At 38.9% G+C, this 27,327-nt stretch overlaps 1 protein-coding gene across 3 annotated transcripts in view; it reads right to left on the bottom strand.

Moving 5' to 3' along the window:
- The window catches only part of TPD52L1 (TPD52 like 1), a 120,736-nt gene that overhangs the window by 26,980 nt on the left and 66,429 nt on the right, over nt 1–27,327 (bottom strand). For all 3 annotated transcript variants that reach the window (XM_004466791.4, XM_004466793.4, XM_004466792.5), the window contains exons 2-3: nt 25,570–25,685; nt 2,552–2,700 (exon numbers count right to left, since the gene is read on the bottom strand). In XM_004466791.4, the coding sequence (XP_004466848.1) occupies nt 2,552–2,700; nt 25,570–25,685 (265 nt within the window). The remainder of the gene's footprint in view (nt 1–2,551; nt 2,701–25,569; nt 25,686–27,327) is intronic.

Raw genomic sequence — 27,327 nt, 5'->3', positions numbered from 1 at the left:
AATGCTCTGTGTTGTTTTCATCACAGCACTTCCTGATATTTCCTCATTCATTTATGTCTTTGCTTGTTTCTTGTGGCACTTTACTGAGTGCATAAAATGGTTGTGTCCCTTTAAAGAGTTTCTATTGCCCGTGGTTAAAAAATTGTCCTATTAACATATGTCACAGCCCTGGGTGATGGGATCCCACTGATGACCACTGGTTGACTAGACTGCTTTCCCAGTCACTCCTGCTTCAGGCCTTCCCCCAGGCTGTGACTCCACTGGGCTCCTCCTGCCCCTCCTGGCCTGACTAACTCTAGTTTATCCTTCCAGGTGCAGATTAAGCATCACTTAGCTATGGTAATGTCTCCTGAGACCCCAGACTAGCTTCCACGGCTTTACATTCCCACAATACCCTGCATTCTTCTTCTCATTAGTTTTCACCCATAATTTAATAGGTTATTTATAATTGCTCTTAAAGAAACTATCTTCCTAACTAGATGTAAAGTTCATAACCACAGGGAATAAATCTGTTCTATTCATCTAGCAAAAAGTTGAACACTAAATGGACTTCCTTTTGTTTTTCAAAATTGGGAAAAATGCAGACTATGTATTCTCTCACCCCTATACAAAGAAGCCAAAAGCCTTCCTTAAGTTTGCCTGCTCTAATCCCCTGTCCCAGTAAGAGTATGGACCTCTCTCCTCAGGGACCCACCTCCCACCTTGCCCCATCAGACCTAGGACAAACATGACCTTCCGTTTTGACATACTTTCTGCATAGATAGATATTCACAGTAGAACTGCCTGAACTGCCACCCCCTCCCACTTCTACTCTGTTAGTTTATCCCTGCAGCATGATTAGGGAGACCAAGCAGAAAGGTCCTTCCTTGTTCTTACACCCTAGAAGGAAGTTCAGATCAGTGTGGCATGAAGCCCTTGGGTCCTGGAATAAATACAGAGGCAACCCAACCCTGGGAAGTGGAGGCTGTTCAACCTCACATTGTCAAGGCCATTAACTGTTATAGGGCATCAGAGCGCAAAGACGAAAGGCCAGAACTACTGACAGATGCTCAAGTTGTAGTGCCTGTAAACCAGCTATCCTTGTCAGTGTTGTAACATCTAGTTTAAGCTGATATCGTCAATGTCTGCTTTCTTATCTTCTTCCACAATGGTCTTCTCAGGTTGGGGAAGATTGGGTAGCCTTTCGAGATAAGCTGATGTGCTCCTGGCTCCCTCCTGTCTTCCACAATGGTCTTCTCAGGTTGGGGAAGATTGGGTAGCCTTTCGAGATAAGTTGATGTGCTCCTGGCTCCCTCCTGCCGGGCTCTGGGCTGGGCCCACAACCTGTCTGGTTGAGTCCCTGTGGTGCCGAGCAGAAAAGCCTACACAACTGCCTGGCCCACATTACAGGGGCAGAGACACACTCTCATTCACATCAAACTACAGGAGCACACTGGGGAGACTTGTGATCCTTTTAGAACCTGCCTGTCATACCTACAAAGGCCCTCTTCACTGAAACAAAAGACCTTAGATATTAGCTCTTAGGGCCAGCAGGTAAAGTTGAGCCCCAGCAAAACTAGAATAACTGCTGTCCATCACTGGTACTTCTTCCTACCAGGAAGTGTCTGTAGGTCCAGGAGAAAAGTACCAGCAAAGAGAAAATCTGGTTCACACTTAGGTATCAGGAATGCAAAACCTGTATTTTCCAATGGGTAATACTAGGGAAGAAAATGCAGAACCCAAAGGAAAAACATTTCCTTTGAGGCTAACATTAGGACTAGGGATAGAAAGCCTCTGTAACTTCTCCAGCCTCCAACACACACAAAGAAAAATCATGTCACAGAGGTGGGCATCTTTTCACATTTGGTACAAGACCACCTGGCAGGCAAAGAGTATTAAATCACCAGAAAAGTACCACAATACTTAAATATTTAATGCAATGTAAAGAGGAATCCGATAAAAATAAAATTGTAGAGCAACCGTAGCTATTCTGTACATAGCCTGACACAAGACAAGATGATAAGGGAAAAGCCAAGAACTTTTCTGTTGGCTTAAATCCAACTCCAGATATTCCCTAAAGTCATGAGAATGTGAAGCACATCTACAGAAGATATGAGTGGTGCAATGTTTTCTTTCTAAATTAATTGCCAAGGAGGCTGTACTAAAATTTCTGGCCGTTTTTGACAGAAATTCAAAATATAATGTGAGTGTCAAATATTCTGAAGAAAAATCACTTGTGCATTTATAGTTTTTGAGAAAAAAGAAGGAAAAATGTATTTAACAAATGCTTAAACATTATAATAAAGAGAAAAAATTAAACCACAAAATCCCAGGAAAGTGGTCTGAGTTTAAATAGACAGTTTTAGTGAACTGAGCTTTATTTCATGAAGCCACTTCAGAGAGTCTTCTTCACATTTGATGTATTTAATAATTAAACACGTATCTTTATTTTGCATCTGTAGAAAATATTTTCCTTAGCTACAAGCACCAAATCAGCCTTGTAGAAAAAAAAGACCAGTGGTAAAAAAGCAGGCCAAGTAAATTTTTAAAAATCTGTTAATGTCATACATACGCAGTGGTAGTCTGCATGTCATGCCAGCTTTTGCTGAAGTTCTGTTTCAACTCATTCATCAGGTTCATGCCGAGTTTTTGCTTTATCTCAACCAGGTGCTTTTCTTTTGCTGATAAAACTTGCCGTAAAGTAGTAATTTCGTCTTCCAGCTATACACAGGAGGGAAAATGGTGAGGAAAAAAAGTCAGACAATCTGAAAAGTGCATTGCAAAAGTTTGCTGTGCTTCCAAGCAGCCCTCTGCATCTTGTTTAAGCAGTTCTGTGCTTGGCTATATCAAACATCCTACAGAGATGTTTGTACTATAGTTATCTACTATAATGCTTAAAAATACAAACAGATTTATTGGTCCGAACGATTATAAAACTAATCAATGCTTCTTATAAAAAAAAATCAGACTGTACAAAGATATAGAGAGGAAAATAAGTCACCTGTAATCCACTACAGAATAGCCACCACTGAAGTTATGTTGGTTTTTTAACTTTTTATTTTGAAATAATATCAAACTTATGGGACAGCTGTAAAAATAATACAAACCTCATACAGAGAATTCCAACATACTGCTATCCCCCCATATACCATCAATGTTAACATTTTGCCATATTTGCAGTATCTATCTATCTATCTATCTATCTATCTATCTATCTATCTATCTATCATCTTTGTCTTACGTATCTATCTTTTCGATTTTCTGAATATGTTCCTTGAACACATAATTCTTTCATGTACATTTCCTAAGAGCAAGGATATTCTCTTATGTTTCCTCCTTAAGTATAGTTATCAAGTTAAGAAATTTAACATTGATACAAGGTTTACAGTCTATATTCCAATTTTTTCACCTGTCCCAATGAAGTCCTTTTGAGTCTTTTCTCCTCCCTTGCTAGAGCTCATCCAGGACCATGCAATGCATTCAAATTGCCAGTCTTTTTTGGTTGCTTTTTAAAAAAATTATGGAAATATATATAAAACAAAGATTTTCCCATCTCAACCATTTCCCAGTGTATCATTCAATGGGATTAATTGCATTCACAGTATTACAGCATCCTTACCACTATCATCAGGACTTTCCCATCACCCCAAACAGAAATCCTATAACCATTACGCATTAATCCCATGCCCCCGTCCCCCTTCCCTGATCATCTGTATGCTACTTTCTGTCACTAGGAGTTTGCACATTCTCTATATTTTCCCTGTAGTTACCGAGGGCTTATATTTAACATCTTAAATCTATAACAATCCCATTTGGTTTGATAACAGCTTAACTTGAGTAGCATATACAAACTATGTTCCTATAATGCTCGATACCATCATCTTTATGTAGATCTTGTTGCAGATTCCATGTTTATACATCATGAGTCCTAAACCATTGATTTATCACTACTTTTTATGCATTTGCCTAAGTGGAGTTACAAACCAAAACTACAATAACACTGGCATTTATATATACCCATGTTATTACCTTTACTGGAGATCTTTATTGCTTCATGCAACTATGATTTGTTGTCTAGTGTCCTTTCCTTTCAACCTCCATAACTTCCCTTAGTGGAGTTTTAGGGCCAGTCTACTGGTGATGAAATACCTCAGCTTCTGTTTAATTGGGAATATCTTACTCTTTCCCTCATTTTTTTTTTTTTTTGTATTTTTTTAAGGTAAATTTTATTTCAACTTCAAAAATTAAAATAACAGAATAAAAAGCAGCTTAACCAATTATGGAAGCATTACTCTAAAAAATCTGTCCAGGCACCTTTAATCCTAAAAATAAACTCAATTGTTTCTCCAGTATTCAGAAAGATACATAAATGAGCACAGATTGGTAAATGACATGACCAAGGTCTCCTTGATAATGAAGAAAATGAAGAAAAAAATGTTTAATCATATCTCATAAAATAAGACCCAAATTCATTTTTGAAATACAATTTTGCCAGATAAATATTTCTTAGTTGTCAGATTTTCACTTTCAGCACTTTAAAACTGTCATCCTACTGCCTTCTTGCTTCCATGGTTTCCTATGAGAAATTGACATTTACTCTTGAGGTTCCCCTATATATGATATGTTGCTTCCCTCTTGTGGCTTCAGATTATTGTCTTTAGCTTTGGCATTTGACAGTTTGATTATAATATGTCACAGTGTGAGTTTAAGCTGTTTGGACATCACTGAATTTCTTGGATGTATATATTTCTATCTTTCATTAAATTTATGAAGTATTCAGTCATTAGTTCTTTGAATATTCTCTTTTCTCCTTCCTCTCTTCTTCTGGGATCGCCACAATGCATATACCCAAGTTTCCTCAAGTGCTGTTCACTTTTTTAAAATTTATTTTTCTTTCTGCTCTTCAGAATCAGATGATTTCAATAGTATTATCTGCAAGGTCACTCATTCTTTCTTCAGCCAGGGTCAATCTGCTGGTGAACTCCTCCAGGAATTTTTAAATTTCTGCTTCTATAGTCATAAGCTCTGTTTGATTGCTTTTCATAATTTCTATCTCTGATTGATATTCTCCTTGTGATCATCTATCATTTTCCTGATTACCTATTTTTCTTTGTCCATATTTTCCTGGAGCTCATTGAGCATATTTAGAACCATAGATTTTTAAATAATTTTTTCTTAAGCATTTTTTTTTCAATTGATACATATTAATCCATCCACAGAGTACAATCAATGGTATTCAGTGTAATCACTCCTTGAGTTTACAGTATATATTTAGTTCAAAATAGCTCAATCATACTTCATCTGTTCTTTTTTGTCTGGTTTGTTTCACTCAATATAATGTCTCCCACGTTCATCCATGTTGTCATATGCCTCACAACTTCATTTCTTCTTACTGTTGCATAATATTTCATTGTGTATATATACCAGAATTTGTTTATCCATTCATCAGTTGATGGATGCCTGAGTTGTTTCCATGTTTTGGCAATCATGAATAACACCACTATGAACATCAGTGTGCAGATGTCTGTTTGTGTCTCTGCTCTCAGTTCTTCTGGGTATATAGCTAGTATTGCTGGATCACATGGCAAGTCCATATTGTTTCCTTAGGAATTGACAAACAAGCCTCCACAGTAGTAGAACCATTCTACATTCCCAATTCCCACCAAGAGTGAATAATTGTTCCTATCTCTCCACATCTTCTCCAACATTTACAGTTTTCTAACTTTTTAATAGTAGTCAGCCTAATAGGTATGAAATGATATCTTGTTGTAGCTTTGATTTGCATTTTGCTAATCACTAGTGATGCTGAACATTTTTTCATGTGTTTCTTTGCCATTTGTATTTCTTCTTTGGACAACTGTCTTTTGCCCATTTTTTAATTGGGCAGCTTGTCCTTTTATTGTTGAGTTGTATGATCTCTTTGTATATCATAAATACTAAACCTTTATTGGATATGTGATTGCCAAATATTTTCTCCCATTGAGCTGGCTGCCTTTTCACCCTTTTGACAAAGTCTTTTGAGGTGAAAAAGTGTTTAATTTTGAAGAGGTTCCATTTATCTATTTTTTCTTTGGTTGCTCCTGCTTTGTGTGGATCTTGCCTACTACAAGATCTTGAAGATGTTTTCCTACATTTTTTTCTAGGAGTTTTATGGTTGTTGCTTTAATATTTAGGTCCTTGACCCATTTTGAGTTAATTTTTGTGTAAGGTGTGATATATGGGTCCTCTTTCTTTCTTTTGGATATGACTACCCAGTTTTCCTGGCACCTTCTGTTGAAGAGATTCTTCTGGCCCAGCTAGGAGGGCTTGACAACATTCTCAAAAATCATTTGACTGTAGATATGAGAGTCTATTTTTGAGTTGTCAATTCATTTCCATTGATAAATGTGTCTATCTTTATGCCAGTACCATGCTGTTTTTACCACTGTAGCTAGGTAATATGTTTTAAAATCTGGAAGTGACAGTTCTCCAACTTTGTTCTTTTTCAAGATCTTTTTGGCTATTCAGGGCCCCATATCCTTCCAAATAAATTTGATAATTGGTTTTCCCACTTCTGCAAAAAAGGCTGTTAGGATTTTTATTGGGATTGCATTGAATCTCTAAATCAATTTGGGTAGAACTGATCTACCCAATCTGTGAGCACGGAATGTCCTTCCATTTATTTGTCTTCTTCAGTTTCTTTTAGCAATGATTTGTAGTTTTCTGAATACAGGTCCTTTATGCCCTCGGTTAAGCTTATTCCTAAATATTTTATTGTTTTAGTAGCTATTCAAGTGGAATTTTTTTCTGATTTCTTCCTCAGATTGTATATCAGTAGTGTATAGAAACACTATTGATTTTTGTGTATTAATCTTGTAACCTGCCACTTTGTTGAGCTCCTCTATTAATTCTAGTATCTAGTTGTGGATTTTTCAGGAGATTCTGGATATAGGATCATATCAACAGCAAATCGTGAAAGTTTACTCCTTCCTTTCCTATTTGGGTGCCTTTTATTTCTTTATCTAGCCTAATTGCTGTAGCTAGTACATCAGCACAATACTAAATAACAATGATGACAGTAGGCATCCTTGTCTTGTTCCTGATCTCAGCAGGAAAACTTCCACTCTTCACCATGAGTACTAGGCTAGCTGTAGGTTTTTCATAAATGCACTTTCCCATTTTGAGAAAGTATCCTTCTAGTCCTATCTTTTGAAGTATTTTTACCAAGAAAGGGTGCTGTGGGAAGCAATGAGGCGCAAGTGAAAAAGAAGAAGAGAAAGCATGCCTGTATGACAAGCCGGTGCCCACGTGGTGAGCCAAATGCCTGCTGGTGAGCCGAGTACCCACATCATGAGCTGAGTGCCTATGCAGTGAACCAAGTGCCTGTGCCCATGTGGCAAGTGCCCATGTGGCAAGTTGAGTGCCCATGCAAGTGCCCATGTGGTGAGCCGAGTGCCCATGTGGTAAACAGAGAGCCCACATGAGTGCCCACGTGGCGAGCCAGTGCCTGCATGGCGAGCTGAGTGCCTGTGCAGTAAGCCAGCGCCCATGCAAGTGAGTCACGCAGCAAGATGATGACACAACAAAAAGAGAGATGAAGGGGAAAAGCAAGGTGAAGCACAGCAGAAACCAGGAAACCAGATATGAAGTGGTGCAGCTGACAGGGAACCACTTTCCACATCAGAGGTCCCTAGGATCGAATCCCGGTAAATCCCAGAGGAGAAAAAATGAGAAAAGAAGACAAAAAAAGAAAAATACGTACAGAAGATCACACAGTGAATGGAAACAGACAGCAAAAACAGCAGGGAGGGGGAAAGGGGAGGGGGAGGGGAAACAAGAAAATAAATAAATCTGTTTTTAAAAAAGGATGCTATAGTTTTGTCAAATGTCTTTTCTACATCAATAGAGATCACATGATTTTTCTTCTTCAGTTTATCAATGTAGTTTATTCTTGTTTTGAACTACCCAGACAAACCTGGGATAAAACCCACTTGATCATGGTATATAATTCTTTTAATGTGCTTTTGGATTCTGTGTGCAAGTATTTTGTTGAGAGGTTTTGCATCTATATTCATTAGAGTTATTGGTCTGTAATTTTCTTTTTTCGTAATTTCTTTACCTGGTTTTGGTAGTAGGGTGATGATGGCTTCATAGAATGAGTTTGGTATCATTCCTTCTTGTTCAATTTTTTAGAAGAGCTTGAGAAAGACTGGTATTAGATCATCTTTGAATTACTGGTAAAGTTCACCAGGAAGCCATCTTGTCTTGGGCTTTTCATCTTGGCAGGTTTGTTTGTTTTTTAACACCCTCTCCCCTTGTGGCTTTTTGCATGCTGCCTGCTCTCTATGTCCATTCACCGTGTGTTCTTCTGTGTCTGTATTTATTTTTATTTATCCCCCCCCTTCCAGCTTCCTTGCTGTCTGTTCTCTGTGTCCATTTGCTGCACTCTCTTCTGCGTTTTTGCTTGTCTTCCTTTTTGTTGCATCACCTTGCTGAGTAAGCTCTCTGTGGCACTTGTGGGCCAGTGGCACTCCATGGTGCTTGTGGGCTGGGCAGCACTCTGGAGCCTCCGGACTGGCAGCTCTCTGCGGCACCCAGGCCGGCAGCTCTCTACAGTGTGTGGGTGAGCCTGCCTTCATAAGGAGGCCCCGAGACATGAATCCAGGGCCTCCCCTATGGTAGACAGGAGCCCAACTGATTGAGCCACAGCCGCTTCCCTTTGGTAGGTTTTTGATGACTGTTTTAATCCCTTCACTGGTGATTAGTTTGTTGAGGTCCTCTGTTTCTTCTAGGTTCAGTGTACATGGTCTGTGTGTTTCTAGGAATTTGTCCATCTCATCTACATTGTCTAGTTTTTTGGCTTACAGTTATTCATAGCATCATCTTATGATCTCTCATTTCTGTGGGGTCACTGGCAATGTCTCCCCTCTCATTTCTGATTTTACTTATTTGTGTCTTCTCTCTTTTTTTCTTTGTCAGTCTACCTAAAGGTTTGTTCATTTTGTTGATCTTCTCAAAGAATCAACTTTTTATTTTTTTGATCCTATTGGGTTTTTTATTCCCTCGATTTCATTTATTTCTGCTCTATCTCTATGATTTCTTTCCTTCAACTTGGTTTGGGATTGGTTTGCTATCCTTTTCCTAGTTCTTCCAGGTGTGTGGTTAGATTTTCAATTTTAGCTCATTCTTTTTTAATATAAGCATTGAAGGCTATAAATTTCCCTCTCAGTACTGCCTTTGCAGTGTCCCATAGGTTTTGATATGTTGTGTTCTCATTTTCATTCATCTCAAGGTATTTATTGAATTCTCTTGCAATTTCTTCTTTGACCCACTGATTAAGAGTGTGTTGACTGATCTCCATATATTTAAGAATTTTCCCTTTTTCTGTCCATTATTGATTTCTAGCTTCATTCCATTATGATCATAGAAAGTGTTTTGTGTAATTTCCATCTTCTTAAATTTATTGATGCTTGTCTTGTGACCCAACATATGGTCTATCTTTGAGAAGGATCCATGAGCACTTGAAAAGAAAGTATGTCCTGCTGTTTCAGGATGCAATGCTCTATAGATGTCTGTTATGTCTAGTTCATTTATCATATAATTCAAGCTCTCTGTTTCTTTATTTATTCTCTGTCCAGATGTTCTATCCAATACTGAGTGACGGGTGTATTGAAGTCTCCAATTATTATTGTAGAGATATCTATCTTTCCCTTCAATTTTGCCAGTGTGTGCCTCATGTATCTTGGGGCACTCAGAATGGGTGCCTAAATATGTAGTAAAATTATTTCTTCTTGGTGAATTACCCCCTTTTATTAATATAAAATGATCTTCTTCATCAATTACAACAATTTTGTATTGGAAATCTATTTTGTCAGATATTAGTATCACTACTCCAGCTCTTTTTTGGTTACTATTTGCATGGAATACCTTTTTCCAACTTTTCATTTTTAACCTGATTTTGTCCTTACATCTGAGATGGGTCTCTTATAGAGAACATATAGATGGTTCATATTTTTTAATCCATTCTATCAGTCTATGTCTTTTTATTGGGAAGTTCAAGTCACTATCATTCAATATTATTACTGGAAAGGCATTACTTACTTCATTCATTTTGTCCTTCAGATCTCTGTTATCATATTGTTCTATAGTCTTTAGTTTACCCTTTATAATAATCTTCATTTCTAAATTCTTCTTCAGATCTCTTGCCCTTGCTTTTTCCTTTCAGGCTGCAGCACTCCCATTAGTATCTCTTGTAAATCTGGTCTTTTGGTAACATATTCTATCTGTTTTCATTTGTCTGTGAAGTCTTTGAACTCACCCTCATTTTTAAAGGATAGTGGTGTTGGTACAGAATTCTTGGCTAGCAGTTTTTCTCTTTCAGTTCCTTAAATACCTCATATCACTTCCTTCTTGCTTCTATGGTTTCTGATAAGAGGTCAGCACTTAATCTTATTGAGTTTCCCCTGTATGTGATGCTTTGCTTTTTTCTTGCTGCTTTCAGAAGCCTCTCTTTATCTCTAATATTTGTCATTCTGAATAGTAGGTGTCTCGGGATAGGTCTACTTGGATTTATTTTGTTTGGGGTGTGTTGTCCTTCTTGGATTTTGACGTTGATGTCCTTCATAAGGGTTGGGAAGTTTTTGGTCATTATATCCTCAAATATTCTTTCTCCCCCTTTCCCATTCTCTTCTCCTTCTGGAGAAACATTCACCAATAATGTGGATGTTTGTGCATTTCACATTGTCATTCAATTCCCTGAGACTCTGTTCCATTTTTTCCATTCTCTTCTCTTTCTGTTCTCCTGTCTTTTCTAGTTAAAATGTTCTGTCTTTGTAATCACTAATTCTGTCTTCAAGCCAGTCAAATCTGCTATGTGCCTTTGAAGACTTTTTAAATTTATTTTTTAAAAGAAACATTAGATTACATAAATGTTACATAAAAAATATAGAGGATTTCCATAAACCCCACTCCCTCTCCCTCCTACACTTTCCCACATTAACAACATCCTTCACTCGAGTGGTAAACCTGTTACAGTTGATGAACACATATTGAAGCACTGCCACCAACTGCAGATTATAGTTTACATATACTCTGTCATATGCAATTTTGTAATTTATGTCAAAATATATAATGGCCTGTATCCATCATTACAACAACATGCAAGACAATTCCAATGTCCCAAAAATGCCCCCGTATTACACCTATTATTCCCTCTCCCTCCCTTCAGAGCCTCTGGTGGCCACTGCCTCCACATCAATGATAAAAGTTCTTCCATTGCTAGAATAACAATAAGTCTATAGTAGAATAATAGTAAGTCTATTTTAGTCCATTGCTCATTCCCCAATCCTGAGGTTTTGGGATGGTGATGCCCACTCTGCCTCTAATTGAGAGGAGGCTTAGATCTCATGGGGCAGATGGATGCAACTGTCTTACTTGAAGTTGCAGACTCTCTCTGTTCCTTGGGATGGGCATTGTCCATCATTATCAACTTGTAAGTTGTCCTGGGTGAGTCCAATAAACTAGAGAGTAGGTGTTGCAACTCTGCTAAGCTTCAGGGCTCAAGAGGCACATGGATGGACCAAAGATTTAAGTCTCTTGGACACAGACCTAGCAAATATAGTACTAACTACAGGTTCAAAGAGAAGGGGCAGAAGAGCCATGTGTAGGGAAACCGTAAATGAGTCCAACTCGTCACACTGGGGAGCATAAATTGCAAGGTAAGGCCCACTGGCAGGCCATCAAACTCCTGAGCTGTCTGCCCTGCTTATAGTGTCTGGATATCTCTAGGGTCCTCAGGAGCCCTGTCACTTAAGACACTATTTACTGTGGCAGGCTATGAGGTCCTGTTGAGATGTGCATAAGTCTAACCTCTGGAATGGCCTCCCAACTCACTTTGAAATCACTTAGCCATAAAAACTCATTTGTATTTACCATTTCCCCCTTTAATCTCATTCATTGTGTCGTTCATTCTCATAAGGTCTGTTACTTTTCTTTGCAGGCCCTAAAATTGTTCTTTATGTTCTCCAAGTGTCTTCTTAATATCCTTTATTTCTTTAGTCATATCTTCTTTAAATTCTTTGAAGGGATTTAGGAGAGTTGTGTGATTATCACTGATTGTCTTAAATTCTGTACCTCTTTAGGATATTTGATTTGTTCTTTTGCCTGGGCCATCTCTTTCTGTTTCTTATGGCTTGTAATTTTTTGCTGATGTCTAGGTATCGGAATATGTTGGTGAATTTACTCTGAAGGCACAATTTCTCTCTCTTGTCTATTTTTTTCTTCACAGCTCTTCTTTGATATTTGGTAGAACTGTGTTTTTAAAGTCTTTATCTCATTGGTCCAGGTCTGGTCTTCATTAGTGGTTTCTAATGCCTTAATCTAGTTTGCATGGGCCATCCTTTCCCATTTGTCTGTACGTTTCATAATCTTTTGTTGCAACCAGGACATTTTGGTATTTTAATGTGTTTTCTCTGGAATTTCAACTCTGAGGTATCTGTTCATTAAGCTTGTATCCAGCCAGTGTTATGACAGAGATTTCCTTGGATGGCAGAGGATAAAAAAAAAAAAAAAAACCCAAAAACAAAAACACTGTTTCCAGTTTTTGCAGATTGGTCTATGTAAGTCCTTTCCTTTAGAGAATGGTTCCAGGCAAAATCATGTAGGTATTCATGGTGTTTTCTATACATGCATCTTGTCCTGGGCATATGGCTATTAGCCCTAGGAACTCCCTCATTTACTGGTATCTGAATATCTTCATTCCCCTAGGAAACTGTGTTTCCTCACAGTCTTTGACACTGCCCTGTATGCCCTGCAGCCTTTGCCCCAAGCAGCTGTGATTTGACTGCTCTGTAGCCATCTATAGAAGAGTTTTGGGTTTTGTGAGCTTCATGTATGCTCAGGGCAAGTTCTGGGATGGTAAGTGTGTAATGAGTGTCCTGGTGTAGTCCCTCAATTTGCCACCTGACAGACTGGCACAGTTAAACATGCTCCCAGTATGTGCATGGCGGTTACTTTTCTCCCTCTGGAACCAGGACCAGGGACCCACACTGGGAGTATGGGTAAGCTCTGTGCAGAGCCAGTGAGAGGGTGGGGGTGGGGTCAGCAAGGGCGCCACAAGATCCTACCATTTCTAAATTGTCTTTTTCTTGACTTGGCATTCGTCCTGTTAGTATAATCCTTTTAACTGTTTTCCTGGAGCTTTAAGAAAGGTGTTTCTACCAGTCGTGCTAGTAGTTCAAATGTTCTGTGGGGGCATGGAACCCTGGAGTGTCTCATCCCACAATCCCGATTGGGGTAGGGCTCTAATAATTAGTTTTTAACTTTCTAAAGGTATTTCTAAAGTTGTACATAAATATAATTTTTGAACAAAAATTGAATTTGGACTGTATACCTTATTTTGTAAACAATTTCTTTCAATTACCAACATGTCATAAGGATCTTCCTATATCAAAACAGTAATTGTACATCCATTTAATGACCAACGTCTATGCATTAGTAATTATATGGATGTAGAATAATTACCAGTTGGTAGTCAACAGATAATAGAATTTTTTCTATAGTGAACAATGATGTAATGGATATCCAGATTCATACACAGGAAATGGTCTGATTTTCCTGATGACACAAAGTAGAAATGGAAGGGCATTCATATTTTTAAAGACTTTGAAGCACATTTTCAATGTTCTACAGAATATATGTAGCAACTAATGCCCCATAACCATGAATGAAAATGGCCATCTCACCACTTTCTCAATATCAATGGACACTGCAGTTGTCATTGTTTGCTCATCTGATAAATGTAAATTACTACTTATTTCACTTGCTTTTTAATCATTATTGAGGATAAACAACTTTCCATAAGTTTAACTTTCCATTGAGCTTCTTTTTTAATTGCCTATTAGCGACACTTGACTATGCCCTTGGATATATGAGTCCTTTTTAGAAATATATTTGTTTCTATAATACATACCATATTACCTCACTTTCACTGTAGTTGCAAGTATTTCCCCCTTTTTCCATGTTGATATTTTAAATATTTTAGAGTACAATTTACACACTTTTCCTTCAAAAATTCTTCTGCCTTTAGTTTATATATAATAAATTACTAAACAATCTTGAAAGTTTATCAACTTCTTCTCAAAGCCTAATGTATTTTTAAATCAGTCCAAGAAGCATACACTGAGTATATACAATGTGTAAAATAAGATAATGTGTTAGTTTCATATATAAAAACAACTTTCCTCTAGAAATGCATTTTCTAGTAAAGGAAGGATACAACGTTCAAATAATTATACTACACTATGCAATGTCTTCAGTACAGTGGAGTTGGTAATAACTAACATTTATCAAGAGCTCACTGAGTGCCAGGAAGTCTTCTAAGTGTTTTATACCAGAGACACTTTTGATCGTCATAGAAACCCCACAGGGTATGTACCTCTGTTGCACCCAATTTAGAGGTAAGGACACAAAGACACAGAAAGGGTAAGTGGTTTCCAAGGTCACAGCCAGTTAATGGAAAAGTCAAGATTTGAACCCAGGAAGTCTGGCTCTAGAGCTTGTGCTCTTAACCATATACGCTCTACTCTTGCTATTCGGTGTTAGTTATTTCATTTTAAAAAACCAGGGCATACTTTGTAGCTTACAGGGCACATAAACTGGGTTTTAGGAATGGCAAACAAGCAGAGAAGAGGGAGCAGTGAGGCGGACAGCATTAACAAAGGTAATAAAAGTTGGGAAAGGAGAGGGCATGCTTGGGAAACTTCTGGTGTAGACAAAGTGCACAGAATGTTGGGGTAGACCAGAACTCCACTACCTGGAATAAGGGATATGCAACTATACACATATGAAATGCAATTATTTCTGTAGCTAAACTAAGTATTACTTACTAGCATGTAGTTTAACATACCTGTGCACAATGTACTCTAATTCAACTAAATGCACTCAGGGGGAAAAGAGATAGAGAAAGAAAAATATATTTCATATATACATCAATCCTAAATGCAAATGAACAACTTCACTTGGTGCTACTCAGACAAGGAGCAAACTTTCCAGTGCAGAGTGAATCTTATATTGTAGTTATTGAGAGATGTACAATATATATAATATCATAGAGATTTTATGGTGATCAAAGAGAATTTCAAACATAATTTTGACTACATACGATTTTCAACTGAGACTTAGACTTAGGAATTTAACTTCCTTGAAATATGTTATTCCACTATATAAGCATAACATCTTTAAATATGTACATATATATAATGAATATATATGTGTATGTGTGTGTTTAGTGTATATACATATTAAAACCCACACATCTTTATTCTCTTTATTTCTTAATATCTTCAACAAGAGTCACCTTTATTATCTGACAAAAGGTATCAGGAAGAGGAATTACATAGAAATCCATAAAAAGAATGCTGCTTTGTCTTGTGGTGTCATTTCAATAATTTTCTGTGTTGGCCACATTCAGAGGTGGTGAGTAATAACCATCATGGATGTCATAGTCACTAAATGTTAGTACTCTGAGACACATAAAAATTCTAACCATGCCTCTCATTCACAGACAGAGCTGGGACAAGAATCCAGTTTTGGTTTTTTCTTTCTTTATTGGTCTAGGTTATTTCAGGAAAATAGCCATTTTAAGAAACTAAATCTCTAGAATATCATAAACAAAATAAATTAATTCCCTTACATTATGATTTGATATATATATTATTTTAGTATTCTTTCTAAAGCCCTCTATTTTTAAACAAAATTACTCTTTTGATTTACTAAATCAAAATTTATTCTTAGATAGAGTAACAAATTCTTATGTGTCTTGCTAGAAAAAATATATTTTATAATAAAGGTTTTAAAAACATGTGCATTAGTGGTTCCTAAGACCATCCTCAGGTTCAGTGATTTCCTAGGAGGATGCACAAGACTCAGCATGTAGTCATACTCATGATTTATTGCAGTGAAAAGATATGAAGCAAAATCAGCGAAGGGAAAGAGCTGCACAGGGCAATGTCCAGAGTAAACCAGAACAAGCTTCCAAGAGTCTTCCCCTGTGGGGAGCTACACAGTACGTGCTTAATTCCTCCAGCATCAAACGTGAAAGGTCTACCAGGGAAGCGTACCTGAGCCTGGGTGTCCAGGGAGTGAGTCACATAGACACTCCCTGCATAGTTCATATCAAAATTCCAGGCTCCCAGAAGGAAACCACATTGTTTGTAAAAGCAGTTTAGGCACAATGAGCTGTTCTTAATCATTTAGGAATGGCAGGAACAACCCTGAAATACAATTGTCAGATGCCAGCCAAGGGCCAAACTTGTAAGCAGGTCATTTTTAAGGATAACAGTGTCAGACCTGCCAGGTTAACTCTTTTCTGCAAGCAAGGCTTGCTTTTTATTCATTCATCATTTCTTTGGGATGTGATATGTAGAAATATAGGATGACCATTAAAACTGACTAATATTTTAGCAAACACAAATAGGAAATATTCAAGTGGTTGTTTTCTCTTTAGTTATTGTGGAGATTATGTAATTAGCAATGTAGCAATCTAGGGGAGAATATTCCAGGCAGAACAACATTAGTAAAAAGGCTCTGAAGAAGGGGGTGTACTTGGCCTATTTAAGGATCAGCAAGGAGGTCAGTGTGGCTGGAGTGTAGGGATTGAGAGGAAATACTGCAGGAGGTCAGGCAGAGAGGTACCTGGGGATCCACCTTGGAGGCCCTCCTGGTTAGCAGAAGAAATGACATGCTGTGACTTTGATTTTATGGAAATCACTCAAACAACAGTATTGAGAATAAGTGGGGGATAGGATGTTGGGGGGGGGGAGGTGGCAGGAAGTGCAAAGAAGTAATGTGGCCCATAAGGAAGCATGGTGCCTTGGGGTTTTCTGGGAACACCCCAGAAAAACACATTTTTAATTTTAATTCATTCCTGCAGGTGCAAACCCATTATAGATAGGACTTCTTGAAGTTTTTATTTTTAGTTAAAATTTGTCCACCTGAGTTGTGAGTCTCCTATTCCTGGAGGCTTTAGAGAGAAGGCTATAGGGTAGAGGCTTGGGAAGAGGCTTGAAGTCAACAGAACCTGAAGGAGAAAGCAGAAGGCATTGCCACGTACATTGCCATGTGTCAGAAAAAGCCAAGGACCAAGGGTTACCAGCAGCCAGCCCCCACCATGCCACAGTCTTTGGGGAGAGAGCACCACCTTGCTGATGTCTTAATTTTGGACTTCTCTTAGTCTCAAGATTGTGAACCAATACATTCCCATTGTTTAAGCCAAACCATTGTAGGGTATTTGTTTTAGCAGCTGGGAAATTAAGACAGGAGGCTTAGGTAAGAAAGAAGAGTAGATTAGACCAGTGGAAGTGGAGAGAAGTAACCTGGATAAAGTTTGAAGAAAAGAGCAACAGGATTTCCTAAAGAATGGGATATGGTATGGGAGAGGGAACATCAAAATTGCAGACCTGAGCAAAGAAGAGTGGAGTTGTCATATAGTGAGACAGAGAGAGCTGAAGATAGGGTGGTTTTGATGTGTGAATGGTGGTGGGGGGGGGGGGGGTGAAATGGAAAGGAATGGAATATCCCAAGGTAAGTTTTGGATGGGTTGGCTTTGTCTCCACTTAAATGAAGATATCAAATTAGCAGTTAGATAGGAGGGTCCAGAGTTCAGAAGGGAGGTATGAGCTAGAGAAAGAAATCAGAGGCATCAGTATTTAAAGCCATGAGTCTGAATGAGATCACCAAGAGACAGAAAGATGATAGAGAAAAGAAGATGTTGATGGACAATCCAGTGTAAGTGCCAGGGAGAAGAGAAGAAGCTGACAAAGTAAGTTGAAAAGGAGTGGCCAGTATGGTGAAAAAAAAAAAAAAAGTGTGATGAGCTGGAAGTCAGATGGAAATAGCATCAAGGAGGAGAAAGAACAACTATGTGCAATGTTACTGACAGGTCCAAGAATTAACCTTTAAGGTCAGCAATGTGGAGGCAGCTGGAGACAACTCTGTGGAAGGTGGGGTGGAAAACCTAACTGGTGGTGTTGGAACATCCGGGTCTCTCTCACATTAATGCCACTCTATTTCTGACCACAAATTGCATCACTAACCCTGTCAGTTATCTCACAAATGTTTTCCTTGCATTGCCAGAGATACATCACAGGTAGAAAAGGAGCTCAAGAAAAATTTTTACCTTTGCAAAATAAATAAATAAATACATACATACATACATAAATACATAAATAGTGTTTTTACTAATGCAAAGAAGATATTGCCTTAATGGTGAACAGATAGAAACTACATTGTTAACCTTTATATATACAAAAAATCACTTAGGCAAAACAGGTAGAAATACATTTGAACACCACATTAGGAAATTTACTCAAAATTATAGGGGTACAGATGTAGCTCAAGTGGTTGAGTGCCTGTTTCCCATGTATGAGGTCCTGGGTTCAATCCCCAGTACCTCCTGAAAATAAAAAGGGGGGGGGGGAGAGGAGGGAAATGACATATTCATTGATTTGAGGGGGTTCATCAGATTTTTAAAGAAATCCTTGATCCCAAAAACGTGATACAAAGAAACCTGTAACTTGACTTTGAAGTGGCATATTTATCAAGCATCATCCTAAAGAAGGAAATATAAAGTCCCACACCTAATAATCTTAAAATAGAAGCATATCTTAAAATGCATTTGTGAAGGCAGGACCACTACTGATCGAGAAATGAACTTGGTCACTTCATTTGGTCAATTCACAGGTTCTATTATGAAATTCTTGACCATTGTAATAGAAAGAAATGTAACACTTCCCAATGCTTTTAGTATATTTATCAGAGATCTCAAATATGCCAAAAATCTATTACGCAAATCCTAGAAGTCTAAAAAACAGACGTTCCTAAATTATACTAACTTGCAAGATTCAAAATGGCCAATCACTTCCCTTTCCACAGAGCTGAGTCCTCCCACAACAGGAAGGTTTTCAATTGCACGTTCTTGTAGTGATGGTGACCAGGAAATTCAACCTTCATTTGACTGAGATTTTTTGGTCTAGTTATACCAGTTATTCTCAACCTCAGTTTACAGAAAAGTCTCCCAGCATATTTAAAATGCAGATTCCCAGGTGTATGTTCCTTTTAATGCCCTAACATATTAATGTGTCAATTTAATGGAGCTAGAATGCTTGCATTATTTAACAAGTACCCTGGTGATTTGATTGCAGGTCATATGGAGACTCTATATAGTAATTATCACTGTAAGCCAAGTCATATTCCTTTTGGGATGAGATGGCATATAGGCACATATTAACTAATTAGAATATTTAATAAATCCTTTCTCCTTTAATTTTAAATTAATCACGTTTTCATTAGAAACTAACAGTCTGGGTCTTTTGTTCCTTGACTCCCTAGACGATCCCTCTGTAGGATAAATATTTATGCGCAAGATTGGATATTTAAATTTGATTATTTAAATCTGAATTAGCTAATGACTTAGCTTCGATATGGGATGTATGTTATGAGATTGAAATTTTACTTCTCTATGCTATCTTCCAGATTATATGAAATTTCTAATTAAAATCTTGAAGAAGAAATACTTTCATAAGCCATTAATCACCAGCGTGATGAGTAGGAGTAACAGCCCTGGGTCTCTGTCTCACACACTGCTTGAAGGCCAGCCTCTTCTGGATCCCCTGCCTTCGCTAAGAATCTGGAAAAGTAAAGTTAAACTGCAGATAATATCTGGGAGGGCCATTTACAATAAGACATTATTGGTTATCAACACTTTAGTTGTCCATTATAGCTCAGTCCAGAAAGACTGAAGGTCTTGAAAAAAGGAACTGAGAGGGAAAGGTCCAGAGCCTAAGGCGCTTCTTTGCAAGTCTAAGGGCCCCCTAGGTTGCTTGAGAGCATTGTGCATTCTTCTTGGAGAACCACACACCAGAGGAAGAGGGAGGAGCCAAAGGGGAGATGGAGGGAGCATGAAAATAGGCTCAGCCTGCTTGATAATGCTGTATTTTTCCTACTCCTATTAATGTCTATTTTTCATTCAGTCATTTTATCCAGGGAACATTGGCAGTATTTGATCATTATGTAATCTCAGTGTTTCAGTACCAATGCCAACACTTCGTCCTTTTCAAAAGCCGACCCACATTATGGAATGCTAAGCATAGAACTCAGCTTAGTGAAATAAAAGTGGAGATGCTAGTAGCATAGAAATACTGAGCACATTTATTTAAAAAGACGAAAAAAAACTACCCAGAATAGATGTGTATGGACCCCAGAAAGATGTTTAGAGCAACCAGTGATAAAACTGGGAACAAATATCTGAAAACAAGAGTATGTCTTTATATATGTTGAAAAGGTGTAAAAACGCATATTATACCTCAGGTATTTACAAATATAAATGCTGGTTGAAGACATCAAATAATTTAAGCTAATTATAAATGTTAATTATGTGCTTTCTATGTACAGCCCCCCCCCATGCCAGGTCAGAGGCGATAGTGACTTCATATTCAAGGAAATTTAAGAACACACATACTGCATGACCACAAGAATAAATTAAAATTTTAGAACGCAGACTTTTCCAAGTAAGTCTTTTGTTTGTTTTTTTTTTCTTGTTTTTTTTTTTTTATTTAATCCCCTCCCTCCCCCCGTTGTCTGTTCTCTGTGTCTATTTGCTGCATCTTGTTTCTTTGTCCGCTTCTGTTGTCGTCAGCGGCACAGGAAGTATGGGCTGCGCCATTCCTGGGCAGGCTGCACTTTCTTTCTCGCGCTGGGCAGTTCTCCTGATGGGCGCACTCCTTACGCATGGGGCTCCCCTATGCAGGGGACACCCCTGCGTGGTAGAGCACTCCTTGCATGCATCAGCACTGCGCATGGGCCGGCTGCACACGGGTCAAGGAGGCCCGGGGTTTGAACCGCGGACCTCCCATGTGGTAGATGGATGCCCTAACCACTGGGCCAAGTCCGTTTCCCTCCAAGTAAGCCTTTTGGACACAACTGACTTAGTTTATGTCTTCCACCAAAAGGACACGTCTCCATATTGTCAGCACACAGTCCACAAATTAGTTGACTGTGTGGGTAAATAGATTTATAAGATCACCCAAAGTCCAAGGACTTCCACAGGGGAAGATTAACAACAAAACAACACAAGATACGACACGGTCCAGGAGGAAGAAGTGTGTGGGAGGGGAAGGATCCAGTCAAGCCAGAAGACAGGAGGAGGATACGGGGAAACCAGAGGGAAGAGGGAAGGAGAGACTGCACACCTGGAACACCACTAAACTCCTTTTGAGCCCAGCGGGAAAAAATTCGAAGTCTGTCCACAAAGGCCTGGCTTTGGATCATGGCTACAACTGACTTCCTGAACCAAAGACAACTATCTAATAGGCTGGCCAGCAGCCTGTGAGGTACGCTGTCACCAAGTGGCTGTCTGACCTGGTGGGATCTTCCCTCAGTCACAGAGACGGATGACCAGCAACCAGGGGCCCAGCAAGAGGAAGAGTTGAGACAGAGCTGCTGAGCCATCTAAGATACCTCCTAGTTCAGAAGGCCAGCTGTGGGATTACGGAGTTGGCCCTCTGCATATCCTTGTTATAATTAAACCCTAGCACCTGATATCATCTTAATGGTCTATAAGCTAAAAGAACCTGATTTACCCTGTGAAGTGTATGCGTGCAGGTACACATGACCGTAAAGGAGTGGGGAAAGGGGATTTAAGGAAAGAATGAGCATAAAGCAGAGGTGGCTTGAGGTAGAGGGAGAAGAAAGGAAGATGTGAAGAGAAAACCCACTAGAGGTACACTCGGGCTGGCTGTACAGTCATTCCCATGTGCTTCAGAAGTTACCTGATCGTACCTGTGGTGAGGTACAAAACTTCCTCATCTCTGAAGAACCCAGAATTAAGGAGCTGGAAGAATAGAGTTGAGTACATTCTGAAGGAGGCAAACATGAAATCTACTAAGCTGAACAAAGTAACAGGGAACCTGGTGATATTTTCAAAAGTCAGGCTCAAAAAGTCTCAGGAATGAGATGTGCTGGCTGCTTACTAATATGACTAACTGAAACAGGATTTCTGAAAACACTACTAGTTTTTCTGTTCATTGGGGCATCCCTTTAAAACTGCTTATTTTTTTCTTGATTGTTGTATTAGTCAAAGGGGTCCTGATGCGAAGTGCCAGAAATCTGCTGGCTTTTATAAAGGGTATTTATTTGGGGTGGAAGCTTACAGTTACCAGGCCATAAAGCGTAAGTTATTTCCCTCACCAACGTTTGTTGTCACGTGTTGGAGAAAGATGGCTGCTGACATCTGCAAGGGTTCAGCCTCCCTCTTTCCTCTTAAGGCTCCACGGTCCCAGCTTCTTCCAATATCAGCTGGAGGTTGGGATAAGTCTCATCTCGCTCCCAGGGCTCATTCCTCTCTGGGTTCAGCTGCTCTGTTCTCTCCACAAGGTCAGATGCAGACAATCAGGCTCTCTCTCTCTTCCCCAGGCCTCTGCCCTGTCTGTGGAGCTATCTCTATTCCTCTGTGTTCTTCTCCTGTGTGTTTACTTCCCAGGGTTCCAGCATCCAAAACTCCAATATCAAAACTCAAAACTCCACTCTCTGCTCTGCCATGTGGTTTCTCACATCCTAACAATGTGGCCCAATCAAGGCCTTAATCATTATTTAATCAAGTAAAAGTGAAACCTCTGAATCCAATATAATCTATTATGCTCAGAAGAACAGACCAGTTTACAGACATAACCCAGTATTTTTTTTTGAAATTCGTAAGTAATACCAAATTGCTACAATTGTGAATTAATATATGCTCATTGTTTAGGAAATATAGAATGCATAAAAACAAACACACATTGATGTGTGTATATTTGAGTAATCTCAGATCCCAGAAAAATCAAGGTATTTTATAATAGTTGATCTTTTACACAGATTGTGCCTCTACTTAAACTGGGGCTTTAACAGTGAAGGAGGGAAGTGGACATGGCCCAGTGGTTCGGGCGTCCAGCTATCACATGGGAGGTCTGCAGTTCAAACCCCGGGCCTTCTTGATTCGTGTGGAGCTGGCCCATGTGCAGTGCTGATGCGCGCAAGGAGTTCCGTGCCACGCAGGGGTCTCCCCACGTAGGGGAGCCCCATGCGCAAGGAGTGCGCCCCGTAAGGAGAGCTGCTCAGTGTGAAAGAAAGTGCAGCCTTCCCAGGAATGGCGCCGCACACACGGAGAGCTGACACAACAAGATGATGCAGCAAAAAGAAACACAGATTCCGGTGCCACTGACAACAACAGAAGCGGACAAAAGAAGAACACACAGCAAATAGACACAGAGAATAGACAACTGGGGTGGGGGGGCAAGGGGAAAGAAATAAAATTAAAAAAAACAGTGAAGGAGTTAAACTTTAGCTTTTAATGACTGTACACTGGTCTGCAGAACATAACTTTTGGACACCACAATTGACAAGCAAAGGTCATGACTCACAATTTCAGGCCTTAAGAAAATGTGGAGCTGGTATCATTGATTAATGATGACTTTGGCCTGTGCCCTGTGGCATGTGCGGCCAACGTGAAGTCAACTGTGGTTCAGGCTCAATGGCCAAGCTAAAGAATCAAGATTTGTGCTTACTGAAATAATGTCTGGCTATATCAGAAGAACCAGCTACTCTTTTATTTTGTAATAAAGTTTATTTCAGGTGTGTCTTGTGAAAGCACCTGAAAAGTCTCTGATATTATTATTAGTTAAACACAGGCTATCAGAATGTTAGCGATTCAAGAATCTGGAGTGGGCAATGGGGAATGGGCATAAGGTGGAGCTCACAGCTGTGGAACAGTCCAGAGCCAAGGAAAGCTTTGCTTCCAGCTGGAACAGGAGCTTCCTGCCCTAAGGGACACAGAATAGGGAGGGAATGCTCACCTTCTCCCCTCCTGTTTTGTGCTTAGTTTTTCTTCAGGAGCATCCCTTCTCTAACCCATGCCTTCTTAAATAATTATATTCATATACAGTCAATTTTTCTTATTCCAGCAGTTATGTTCCATAAGTCACCTCAAATGCTGTATTAGTGAACACTGAACCATTGATCTGGGGGAATATAGGGTTAGGGTCCTGTGAGGCTCTGCTCACATATAATATTTTAGACAACAGGTCAATACATAACCTAGTTTTATGTTTCTGTTTAAAGACACCATATACAGGTGATTCATTAACGTTGAACTAACAGCCAAGAGCACCACAGCTCACTCCTGAAGGAAGTTTATCCGACCCACATTTTCTCCATTAGGCAAATCACAGCCTTCTTGCACCTAGGAATGCTAGACAGCACTTCAGCTCTATACTTGGGGGCCCTTGTAAACAATGAAATCACTCTCAAAAGCACTAAAACATGAAACCATGTCACTAAATAAACCCTGAAAGGGACACTTGTTTATAGTATGAGTTCTGAAACAAGAAGGCAGAGTGTCAACTTGTTTGAACCTCAGCTGGGAATGTGGGCATCAAATGACTCAAATTTTTCACCACTCTTCATATGTCTGCAAATTATTGCAAGTGCCACAAATATTGATTTGGGAGTTACAAATAAATTTTAGCAAGTAAGCAAATTCACAAATACAGAAGGATTTGTGAATCCTTGTGAATAAAGTCAATAAAGATTGACTTTATTAAATAATAATATAGATAAGATCCATAAATTATATTTATATATAAAATCCATAAATAAAGTAAATAAAGGTTAAGAGTTAGAGAGTATTAAAAACAAAAAGCTCGAACAAAGATTGTGTTCATGATGAGCAAGTCCTCATTCCCACAGCAACTGCACAAAATCTAATTAAGCCAAAAGAGCTTTCCTCTGTACTCTCAGAGCTTTATTCTTTATGAAAGAGAGTACATAACTTGATATTCAGTTGTTACCATGGTTTACTTTTTGATTAAAAAATAAATTCATTCGAGAATATTTTTTGAGCTAAATTCTATCCTAAAACAAGCATGCCTCTAAGAAAGGAGCTTGTACCTGAATTCTAACAGGTTTTTAAAGTGACTTATTATTCCCCTAGTATTCTAAGAAAAATGAAAGGTGCATATTTAAAACAAATTACTATTATGGTTTATGTAGCACGGTCATTCATTTTACCACAGTAAGCGAAAGTCAATGGACCAAATGAAAATAAATCTAAAACAAGGGAAGCGGCTGTGGCTCAATCAGTTGGGCTCCCGTCTACCATATGGGAGGCCCTGGGTTCGCATCCCAGGGCCTCCTTGTGAAGGCAGGCTGGCCCACGCCCATGGAGGGCTGATGGCCGTGCCTATAGAGAGCTGGTACAGCAAGATGACCCAACAAAGGGAGACAAGCAGACACAGAAGAACATGCAGCGAATGGACACAGAGCAGAGAGCAAGCAAGTTGCAAGGGGGGGCGGGGAATAAAGAAAATAAAAATATATCTAAAAATGTTTTAAAAATAAAAAAAAAGTTAATGGACCATTAGCATTATAAGACTACCCCAGAAATTGACACATCTTGCAATAAATTCATCAAATTTTATTAAATGAAAGACAACATAATTGTAATATGGGACTTACATCCAACCAGTAATAACTCTCAAGATCCAAAGGCAGAAATGAGAACAATGAAAAGATTACCAGCCATACCTGAACTAATTCAGTCTTTAACTCTTCTTTTTCCTCCTCTGATAGCATGCTAGAGAAGTCAGCTCTGGCTACTGCATCTTCATCTCTTCCTTGCAATGGCTCAGTCTCCAGCAAACCTTTAGGCAAGATTGATAAAACATAATGCAATTTTTACAATGAATTCAGCCAACTTCTGTTTCCACAGCCTGGAGGACTAGATACCCTGACTGACCCCCACACTGAAAGCAACAAAAATTATAGGGAAAAATATCTTTATAAATGTGTGATGAGCTATGGAGAAAGTAAAGAACACTAAGAGGCCAAGAAACCAGGGAAAGCAGGAAAGTCAGAGATGTTCACAAAACAAGCTTTTAGCAAGTTCTACATCAGCCAAATAGGTAGGTTCCAGCTATGGTTTCACTGCCCTGAGGGGTGCAGGGGGCAGAAGACATAGCCCAAGGTCACCCATGGAGAGTTTAATGAGGCACCCCCTACATAAATCTGGGTCCCACAGGGTACACCCATAGAGAAGGTGAACTAGAAATAAATGCCTTCACTCCCCACAGGGCTCTGCAAGACCAATTGGCTGTCCTGAAACCTCAGTGCTAAATGGACAGTGAAAAATATCCTTCTCCTGAGAATTCATAACCTGGAGTGGGACATGCATGAGCTTGCCCTTGTATTACACTACCTGAGTGGTCCAAAACAACCTCAAGATAAGAATTTAAAGTATTAAAAAGACTTTTTCCACTTCAGATGTGGTATTAATAATATGCAGTTATGGACCTTGGAGCAATTACAGCTGTGAGAAAACATCACAGACAAATTGATCTTGGTGGAGCAGAGAGATGAGAAGTGCCAGGGTCTTGGGGTTCCCGAGTCACAGGCTAACCCTGGAGTGCCCTATTGTGAGAAATAATAATTCCTTTTATGTGAAAAATTAAGGCATTTCCCAGTAGGGTCTCTCCACGCTTGGCAGATTTAAATGCAGATAGATGTTTTTGGAGGCCCCAGGAAATAGACACACAAACAGGAAACTTCATTTATCATATTGTCTATGGCAGCACTAGCGTTTATATGATTGGGGGAGGGGGAATGGAAGTCTTTTAATAAATTGTCTTGGAATAGCTACCCACATGGAAAAACAATCAGACACTTTCCTACCTTTCACAGAGACAAACCTATAAGCATTTTAGAAGAAAAGATAGGAGTTTATATTTATGAATCTCTGAATAGGGAGGTATTTCTTAAGACACAAAAGAGGCAGACTATGAAAGAACAGATGGATAAAATCCAGAATGTCTCTTCATCATCACATGACAGGGAAAATGAAAAGACAAGACATTAATTGGAAGAAGAAATCTGCCCCATGTCTAACAAAAGATTAATTCCCAGAATCTACAGAATTTCTAGAAACCAATTTTTAAAAATACAAGTAACCCAATAGAAAAATGAGCAAAAAGACCTTTATGGGAAGGAATCAAACATGGTTAATAAAACTAAAACATCAATGAGGCAGTGAAGCCTCATTGATGTTCAGGGAGATACAAATTAAACCATTTCCTGTCCAGGAGATTAGCAAAAATCTACAAGTGTGACAATATTAAGTGCTGGCAACCATGTGGAGAATGGAAACCCTCATACACTGCCAGTGAGAATATAATTAGATATAATTTAGAAAATAATTTAGCATTATCTGGTAAAGTTCAACATTCATGTACCCTACAACTCAACAATTCTACTCCTATGTATATAACTGACAAAATTTTGTATATGATA

The sequence above is a fragment of the Dasypus novemcinctus genome, chromosome 11 (genome assembly GCF_030445035.2).
Source record: "Dasypus novemcinctus isolate mDasNov1 chromosome 11, mDasNov1.1.hap2, whole genome shotgun sequence".
NCBI lineage: Eukaryota > Metazoa > Chordata > Mammalia > Cingulata > Dasypodidae > Dasypus > Dasypus novemcinctus.
Note: the sequence above shows the minus strand (reverse complement) of the source record. Positions and strands in the feature narration are given on the sequence as shown.